Raw genomic sequence first — 8,635 nt, forward strand, 5'->3', positions numbered from 1 at the left:
CCCGACGGCAGCAGCGCCACGCCCGACCCAAAACCCTCCAGACCCCGCTTCGATTCCAGCCCCTGGGCGCGGGGGTTCGACTCCAGACCACGGACCGGGTCGTCCATCTCGACGTCGTCCGTCTCGCCGACGGGGTAGGATACGATCAGACTCTCGCCGACGGGGTAGGAAATGGCGAGCTTAGGTGGGTGCATAGGCAAATACAAGACCTCCACGGTCCCCTCTCCCGCCCACTCACCGGCTCCGTCTCCCGGCGCCTTGAGGTCCTCGTCGTCCTGAACAGGGTCGCGGGGACAGAGACGGTAGACGGCGTCTGCGGAGTACAGACGCGTACAAACACTTGAGTCGAGTTGGAACTTTTGAGAGTCACCGAGCGCCTTGCAAACGATCCAGCGCTCCCCAAGCCCCTCAGCCTCGGCCCAGACGGGTGCGGCATCGCACTGCACACGCACCCAGCCGTCCCGTTCCGTGACTCGGAAGCTGTCGGTCGCGGGTTCGAATCGCACCGGCGTCAAAGAGGAGGAAGAGGGGGCAGGCAACGCGGTCATTGCCGCCGTCGGCGCCGAGACAACCAGCAGCGGTACGTCCTCCAACAGCACACTGCCTTCTACCCAGACCAGACAACTCGCCGCATCCGCCAGACGCCGGGTTCCGAAGGGAACCACGCCTACATACGCCGACCTTTGGTCGTCACGGTGGTAGTCCCCATCTTGGTGGTGGTAGTCCCCATCTTGGTGATAGTAGTCCCCGGCGCGGGTCCAGGTTAAGGGGATGGGGTTGGTGGCGAGTGACTGTTGTTTAAGACCGTGCCAGAAACAAACGCCGAAGACAGGCGGGTTGTCTTCGAGAGCGCCCACGACTCGTGGTAGTCCGGAGAAGACGACCTTGCCGGCGAGATAGCGGGTGCGGAGGTCCTCGTTGCGGATCTGGGCGGTCACGTTGGTTGCCGAGCCGGCGACCAGCCGGGTCTTGCGGTCAGTCAGGTCGCACCAGTCTTCCTCGAAGCTGTCCGGAATCGAGCTGGCAGGGCGACTCTGGCTGGCGGTCCAGTTATCAGTTGGCAAGTGCTGAGTCTTCAGGCTGACAAAGTCCAGAGTGCTATTCCGTCCAGAGTGGTCGAGACCACTCCGGCCAGCGTGGTGGTCAGCCTGTCGCCCGCCCGGGTGGTCGGTGCACTGGCAACGGCTGAGTTGTTGTTTGATCTCTGTAGCCGAGAGCAGTTTGGGTGTCTGTTCATCTTTGACTCGGAGTCGAAAGAGTGTGTATGCCGGACGCGGGTCGAGGTCAGCAGAAAGCATCTGGAAGGCGCACGCGGGCGCGAGCGGCGTCTGCGGCTGCTCCGCGAGAGTCAGCGGTGCCGCCGGGGTTCGCACGGGCGCGGGTAGCGGTGTGCAACGTCGTGTGGAACCGCGTGCACACATCTCGAACTCGAGAAAGGGTGCGTCCAGAAAAGACGATAGGAAACTCAGGCGCAGAGGCAGTCGTCGGTCCGTCTCCGGCACCCGCCGCAACAACCAACGGCTCTCCCCCAATGCCCCATACAAATCCCATGGCATTCCCTCCGCCGGTAACTTCACCACCCACTCCACTTGCACCAAGTTGCCTGCCGACAGCACCGACCCCGCAGCCGTCAGCGACCGAGGGGCAAACTCCGCCGCTGCCGCACCCGTCAGGAAGGCCGACTCGTTGTCCTCCGAGGCGGCCGAAGCATCTGAGGTCGAGTCAGCCGAAGCATCTGAAGTGGAGTCAGCCGAAGCATCTGAGGTGGAGTCAGCTCCCGCCGCCGGCGCTCCCATGTCCCGCGTTCGAATCCTAGCGACCGGCGCTACAGCGGAGCCAAAGAGCAGCGATTGGTATGCAGCAGGCGCCGTCTCCTTCAACGCCGCCACCGCACTCCACGAATCCAACGAGGGGTTCTGGCCGTGGGAATCCTGACCGTAGGGCTCTTGATAAGCGTCTTGTAGCATGCTGTACAAGGGGTCTAGACCTGCCAGTCGTCGGCGGGCGGTTATGGCGATCTCGACGTCGCGGACTTGGATCCGAAGAACGTCGCGGACAAATCGTTCGTGCCAGGTCTGCAGCGCACGGTGTGTGAGTCCGTGGAGCTCGTCGTTTTGGAGAGCTTCGGACCTTGTTCCGCGTTGTTGTTCGAAGCGGATTTGAAGTGCATCCTTTGGGGCCTGGAACCAGGGCTGCGTGTTGTCGGGTAGAGCGAGTCCGTAGACCTGAGAGCGGGCGCCAGTGGCGAGTACGAGGAACTGTTCAATTTGTTGTTCGCGGAGTAGGAAGCGCATGTCGTGGACGAGAGGCTGTAGGGCCCCGGCATCGGCGAAGGTGCCGGGTGCGCGTGCTCGTTTCGCGACCACGCCGAGCGGGAGCAGCTCGGTGGGTGTGCGGGCAAAGACATGGAAGCGTGAGAGGGCGCTCACCGGATGCAACTCGAGCACTGCCAGGTGTCCGTAATAGTGAGCCGTTCGCTGGTCCAGGTCCGTCGCCGTGATGAGGATGCCGGGTTTCCGGGCCAACTCCGGGGCCGGACTGCATAACACCGAGCGACTTTCGCCCTCTGCCAAGTCCAACCACTCCAACACAGAATTGGACGGGGTGGGAATCGAACCGGGGGCCCGGAGCACACCGGAGGATCCTAGTCCGTCTGCACCGACACGCAATGAACACACGCGCTGCGTCACTGCTCCGCGTTGCACACACACGTTCGGCGCGACACACGTCCGCACGTTCACCACGAAGTACTCACACCGCGTCGGACCCGCCGATTCGCAGCGTGTGCGGCACTCTTCATCCTCTGCCACCAACATGCGCGCCGTCTCCACACTTCCCGTCAGAGGAGTCGACAACCCCGCCGGGGTCGGCAACCCGGACATACTCGCTGTGTGCAGTTGGTCCGTGGGACGGATCCAGCCAGCCACAGGTTTGAAGCAGGTGCCGCCGACGTGGAAAAAATCCACGGCCGGCGCACCCGGTTCTGGCTCGAAGCAACCGCGACCGGTAAGCAACGACTGACTGTCCCAGTCCGTGCAGTACTGACTCTTCTCCAAACGCGCACTGAAGTCCCATGCACGTGCCGCTGCCAACGGCCTTAAGGCTAACAGGTCCTCGTACACCGGACCCGACGCCATGGACGTGAAGATCTTGTTCGCTTCCAATAAGTGTGTTGTAAACGACCCATCCCTGAAGAAGACTGTGAACCGAGCCAAGGTGCTGACATCCTCCAGTCGTTGGTCAAACGGAGCTGAGGGTAAACCCAATTCATCTGCAGCGGCCTCGCGGTATACCGTGCGCACGAAGTCCAAGTCCAGCGCCGGACAGTGCAGCGTGAATCCGTCGGAGCCGGCGCCGGAGAGCTGGCAGCCGATGTCGTTGTCCGTGAGGTCCATGACGCAGTCGCTCGGCCGCCGGACACTCGACAGGCACACTGTGTCCACGCGGGCCGCTGCTGCCTTCGCTGCTGCCTCTGCCGCTCCGGCAGACGGGATGGTAAAGGCTGATGGATGAGATTGGGAAGGGTGAGAGTGGGAAGAGGCAGAGTCAGGGGAAGAGGCAGAGTGAGGGGAAGAGGCAGAGTGAGGAGGGAAAGAGGCAATATCGGGGTCAGAGACGGGTAGGAGTTTGAGATAGAAGCCGAGGCGGTTAGGGTCGTCATTGAGGTCGCCCACAAGGTCATATAGATCGGTGGTTCTTCGGCGGGTGTTGTCCTGGTCCATGTCCTGGTCCCAATCGGGTCTCTTAATGTCAGTGACGAGAGGAGTGAGATGGGGTGCGTAGCAGACGGTGCGTAGCACTTCGTCTGCGTCGACCGAGGTGGGAGAGAGCGGGATTTGGAGACGAGCGGTGAGGCGATCTAGACCGCTGTATCCTACCACTCTCCAGGCCGCTCCGAGGCCGACGAGCACGTAGCATGCCGCGTTCTGTACCGGTGCATTCCAGTGCACAGTGAGCGCGCCGGAGAGGAATCCGGCGCGAGCATCTCGGTCGGCGAAAACGGTCCATGCACGGCGCACGTGTGTGGGTCCGTCACAGCTCCGTTCACACACACTCAACGTCACTTCTTTCGTATACATCGCCAAGACTTCGGTATCGCGACGCACTGCCAATGCCGCATTCAATGCACAGTGCTGTGAACGCGCCGCGCGTAACTCATACACCTCCGGACCCAGTCGCGCAACCTCGCAGTCTCGTGATGACACAGAGTCGAACGACTGAGCAAACACGCGCACACTCCGCCACAACACCGCGTCCTCGGCCAGACTACGAGGAGGGTTCAGGTTCAGATCCAGGTCTAGATCGAGCCCGCGGTCTAGGTCTAGATCGAGCCCGCGGTGTAGGTCTAGATCGAGCCCGCGGTCTAGGTTCAAATCGGTGGGTGAGGTGGCAAGGAGTTGGCCGCCGGAGATGAGTGTGTGCAAGGCGACGTTGGGCACCGACACAAGTTCTGCGACGGGTGCAGTTCGTGTCGTTGCAAGTGGGTGGTTCCAAACGAGGAGCCAAGATTCGGCTTCGCTGAGTGGGGCATCTCGGAGTGGGAAGGTCGTTGCAGCGGCGGCAGCGTCTAGGAGGACTCGGAGAGCACAATCTTCCGTCGGCGCGAATCGTGCACGGAATGCGAGATCCAGTCGACCTTCAGCAAATCCGAGCACTGGCGTCGCATCAAAGACAACCTGTGCCGTATATACACGATGACCCGCACACGTCAGTGCCACACGTAACACGTGCGGCTCAGATGCTAAGGCCGACGTCTTCACCGACCACGTCGCACGCACCTGGTTGCCAAATGATCGACCCGGCTGCACATCGGCCGCCAATAATTCCAGCACTGGCGGGGGGGCCGGAGACAAGTCACCCACCACTGTCGATAACCCAGAAAGGGAACCGGCAAGGAGGTCTTGAGTACTGGTCTTGACCACGTCTGGAGTGGTCGGGGTCTTGGTCACGCTTCGAGTGGTCTTGGTCACGTTTTGAACGGCCTTGGTCGCCAGGGAGAAGGGGTTCGGGAGCTGGTTCGGGAAAGGGATAGTCATCGGGCTCGTGGTCACGGGATTGGGGTTGAGGGCGCCAGGCGCGGAGTCGAGTGCGATCAGTTCTGTGCAGCGGTTGCGGAGGACTTGCGTTGCCGGCACTTCGAACCGGACTTGGCTGAACCACTCGCAGTGTGTGGCGTGGCGCATTTGCCACGCGACGCATGGTCCGGTGCAAAGACGTTGGCATTCGACGGCGTCGACGGCTTCCGTGGCGCCACGCCAGGGTTGCCCGAGCATGAGCGGACCCACGGTTGACTGCAGACAGCCGTCGTCCCGCCAGTCGGTCACCATTACGCGGCGCCACAAGTATGGCAGTAAACGACCAAAACGGCCACCCGTGGTAGCGGCAGCGGCGCCCTCAGGAGAAGGGGTCGATCGGGGCACGATGGGGATGGCGTAGACCGGTCGCGTCGGGTCGATCGCGGCCTCCAGCGGGTCTAGATACGTGTGGAACAACCGACTCACGTTCCCGCCGCCCGGGTCTTGGTTCTGGTCTTGATCCGGCCTAGGGCCCTGGTCTTCGTCCTGACTCAGGTCCTGGTCTTGGTCCTGACTCAGGTCCTGGTCTTGGTGGGGTTGAACAAGAACGTAACGTTCAAGTTCGGGTAGACGTAGGACGTGTGGGCGTGGGTCAGTGTCACGTGCAGAAAGTGCACGCGGGGGCACGTCCAGATCGGTGAAGTCGCGCAAGTCGACGTGCACGGTTCGTCCACGGAACTTGAGTTTTGCAGCGAAGCCAGCGCCGAAGAAACTGAAAGGACATAGGAGGGCATCTGGGGGCAGGTCGAGGACTTGTTGATAAAAGGCCTCGCGTCCCGATGGCGGCATCACTGCCTGACATGCTGCGAGTTCCAGAGCCGTGTTGTTCGGGAGTACAAGCACTGGTTTCGGTACCAACTCCCCCGTCTCTGGTGGTCGTCGACTGGATTCCCCTAGTCCGGCCGGCAGACTGGGTGCGGGACGAATCGTGATGACGCCCTGGATGTTCAACGGTCGCGGGTCCAAGTCGGAAAAGGTCGCAGTCCAGGCCTCACGCTTCGCGTCCGCCTCGTGAATCCAGTGCCAGCAACCTGTACGACCTTGATACGTGTCTAGGGGTAGCGGCATTTCCGTCCGGTTAAAGAAGAAGGCATACGGCGAACTGATCTTAAGTGGACGCAAATATACTGCAGCGCCAGGTCGTTGGTTCGAATCCACCCCCGCCCCGACGACCGGATCGGGACGACTGAGAAGGACACGGCCCTCGGGCGTAAAGAACTCAGCCAAATCCCAAGACCCAAAGGCAACCAGGCCAGCCACCTGGTTGGGCGCGCCATCTTCATCCAACACACGCACGTCTGTACCGCACGCCGTCCGCGGCGACACAACTGACAGCGGATGCAGTAAACTCGTTCGCCGTTCGGGAAACATCGGCGCCACGGAGTCGTTCAACCTACGCGCCGTCATGGTAGGCAATAACTGTCGCACCTGCAAGAACGAATAAGACCGGGGGGTAAGGTGGTGGCATGTCCCGGTGGGGGTGGTGGCATGTCCCGGTGGGGGCGGTGGTACATCCCGGTGGGGGCGGTGGTACATCCCAGGGGGGGGTGGTACGTCCCAGGGGGGGGTGTTACGGAGTGGTCTGCGGAGGCGAATTCGCCCAGCACAATGTCGCCTTCAGTCCAGTGACCGTCGGTGGTCCGGTTGGTGGCGAGGAGGGGGGTGTTGAAATGCGGGTGCGTGCGACAGTCGACTTTGATAGTGCGCCGCGACTGGTCACGACAAGTGGCTTCTAGATAGCGGCACACGCTAGCCGCGTTCCGGTTGACGGGCAAGGACACGCGGAGGGCCAGTTGTCTGGGCGTGGGTCGTGCGTTGGTCGAATTTAGCGCGGCCGCAGAGCCGATCGCGGGTGCGGTGTCGAGCAGTTTGATAGCGTCAGGTCGTGGGTTCAAATCCTGGGCCCTGCACCGATGTTCCCGTGGACAGTGCGGCACGACGGGGAACTTGGTCACGTTGAGTTCCGTGGGACCCTCCACCGTCCACAGGCGGAAGGAACAGCCGCCGGCGGTCGTGAAGTGTTCATCTAACTTAACAAAGGCAGCTTGACTTAGTAACAAGCCTCCGCTGAAGCGGGGCGTCTGTGAAACCAGACTTGTGGCCAAAAGCAGCGATAAGCCGAAGCACGAGCGGCGCTGCATCAGTCAGGTGATTAAGCAGGCTGCTGGGCAAGGTCGGGATCGATCCTGCGAGGTCTGCCGGCGCTTCGCAGAAATTCAGAGGGTTTCCCCACAATCTGTGTCCGTGCACCGCACGCGATTCAGTCGGGCCTGAGGCATCCTCCGGGCTGCCACAAAAGCTTTTTGGGAAGTTTCAGGCGAGCCAGGCCGGCACAGTTGCGCCAGCACGCTGACCCCACACCAATGCATGTACTGCACACATTTAACTGGTGACAGCAGCTGGCACATACCGGTAACAACGTCGGTCGTGTCCACCGCATCAGCGACGTCGTAGTGCGACCAGCGTCATGTAACTAACGGACGAACAGGGCCGTGGCTCGGCCGGGTGCTGAGAGGAAATCATTTTTTCAGGAGGCGCCATCAGCGTACCTCCTTGCGCGTTTTGTACTGCGAATGCAAGTGTTAGGAAAACTCTTCAACGGTCGCCAAGATGGTAAACCGGCTACGGTCGCCAACGTAGGTCTCCCCTGTCCCTCGGGCCCTGTCCTGTCCCCGCCGACCGGTCCTGACAAACTCCCCGCCGGGGTCGTAATTCTAGGCCCCCGTGCTAGTACTAGTCACCCGTGCTAGTAGTAGTCACCCGTGCTAGTTCTAGTCACCCGTGCTGGTACTAGTCACCCGTGCTAGTTCTAGCCATCCGTCCTGGTGCCTCCTGTCGTCCTTCCTTGTCCGTCCCTTCCTCCCGGGTCCAACTCTCTCTTGCCGGATACTGAGCGTCTTTGCAGTTGGGCAAGCGAATGGCTTTGGAGTACGACGCTGCCACGGGGCGGTGGGTGCGACCGGGGCAACAAGCTGAGGCCCCGGGGCCGGTGGTGGAGCCTGAGGTATTGCCGCCAGCTTGTGAGGGAGCGCCTCCGCGAGTGGCTGAGTTGTCTGCAGCGGCTGTGACGAAGCTGTCGAGTCGCTATGTGGCTTTCGGAACCCGCCGCGAGAGTTCGCTTCCACCGCCTGCTTCTGCCCGCACGAGACTCCCGCCGGCCGCCGATACAGTCCAAGGCTTTGTGCCGCCAGCGGGACTCGAACCACCGCCTGCCGGGTTTGGAGCGCCTCGCTTCGCCGAACCACCCAACTCAGACATCCCGCCTCCACAACGAGACCACTACCACACCGAAGACGAAGTCTCGCACCCCGGCTCCTTCGCCCCACCCCCTGCCGTCAGCGAACACGGCCTGCCGCCCCTCGACACCCTCCCCGGCAACCACTATGACCAAACCCGACCTGGAGCCAACTGCTCCGGACCTACGGATTACCCGCCGCCCGGAGGCGACTACCCCCTTCCCGGGAGCGACCTCCCCCGTCCTGGAGCCGATTACCCCCCTCCTGGTAGCGACCACCCCCGTCCCGGAGCCGACTACCCACCACCTGCAGCCGACCACCCCC

The 8,635-nt window shown here is 62.1% G+C and overlaps 2 protein-coding genes across 2 annotated transcripts; one reads left to right on the forward strand and one right to left on the reverse strand.

The window, feature by feature from the left end:
• Window positions 1-43: 43 nt before the first annotated feature.
• GNI_108680 (hypothetical protein) lies at window positions 44-5,864 on the reverse strand (the record flags this gene model as incomplete). The annotated part of the gene is made up of 1 exon (XM_011133141.1): window positions 44-5,864. A coding segment is annotated over one exon (5,821 nt), but the record flags the coding sequence as incomplete, so codon positions are not given.
• Window positions 5,865-7,992: 2,128 nt separating this feature from the next.
• On the forward strand, window positions 7,993-8,551 carry GNI_108690 (hypothetical protein; the record flags this gene model as incomplete). Its single annotated transcript, XM_011133142.1, has 1 exon — window positions 7,993-8,551. A coding segment is annotated over one exon (559 nt), but the record flags the coding sequence as incomplete, so codon positions are not given.
• Between the last annotated feature and the right edge of the window lie 84 nt (window positions 8,552-8,635).

The sequence above is a fragment of the Gregarina niphandrodes genome (assembly GCF_000223845.1).
Source record: "Gregarina niphandrodes unplaced genomic scaffold scaffold00024, whole genome shotgun sequence".
NCBI classification, from domain to species: Eukaryota; Apicomplexa; class Conoidasida; order Eugregarinorida; family Gregarinidae; genus Gregarina; species Gregarina niphandrodes.